Source organism: Penaeus monodon, chromosome 33, assembly GCF_015228065.2.
Source record: "Penaeus monodon isolate SGIC_2016 chromosome 33, NSTDA_Pmon_1, whole genome shotgun sequence".
NCBI lineage: Eukaryota > Metazoa > Arthropoda > Malacostraca > Decapoda > Penaeidae > Penaeus > Penaeus monodon.
The window spans coordinates 23,560,522-23,560,994 of NC_051418.1; the positions used below are offsets into that span (position 1 = coordinate 23,560,522).

The 473-nt window shown below is 36.4% G+C and overlaps 1 protein-coding gene across 1 annotated transcript in view; it reads right to left on the reverse strand.

The window, feature by feature from the left end:
- Positions 1 to 473, reverse strand: part of LOC119594306 (activating signal cointegrator 1 complex subunit 3-like) — a 28,924-nt gene that overhangs the window by 26,748 nt on the left and 1,703 nt on the right. Inside the window, exons 4-5 of the mRNA XM_037943365.1 lie at positions 328 to 435; positions 13 to 153 (exon numbers count right to left, since the gene is read on the reverse strand). Coding sequence (XP_037799293.1) covers positions 13 to 153; positions 328 to 435 — 249 coding nt within the window. The remainder of the gene's footprint in view (positions 1 to 12; positions 154 to 327; positions 436 to 473) is intronic.

Below are 473 nucleotides of genomic sequence, written 5' to 3' on the forward strand. Positions count from 1 at the left end.
GGCTAAACTCACCTTCTTCTTTACTTGAGTCTGAACTGTCTCTGGTTTGTAATCATCATATCGTAAGGTTGCTTTAGATTCTACTTTAACTTTTTGTAGGTTGATCAGTTTATCCATTGGTGGCAATTCAGGAGGTGGTCCTAGTTTTCCAACCTATCCAACAAAAATAAAAGCACAAGGAATAATTACTAAAGATGCTCTCACAAATTATTTCAGGTAGATTCCTTCCTCTCCACTCAAAATATTCACACATCCAAATAAAAACTCCAGCTATTCCTTAACCTCTCAGATATAAAAAAAAACAAAAAAACTTGATATCTGCAGTACTTTAATATTAGCTCCAAACATTGTAGTTGTCTCTTGATCATTCTGCATATTCTGCATCATCTCCTGGAGTTCCTCTTCACCAACGAGATCAGCAACATTGCGAACAGCCTGGAATTTGGAAATTTAAGCTCAACTCAATGCAGCCA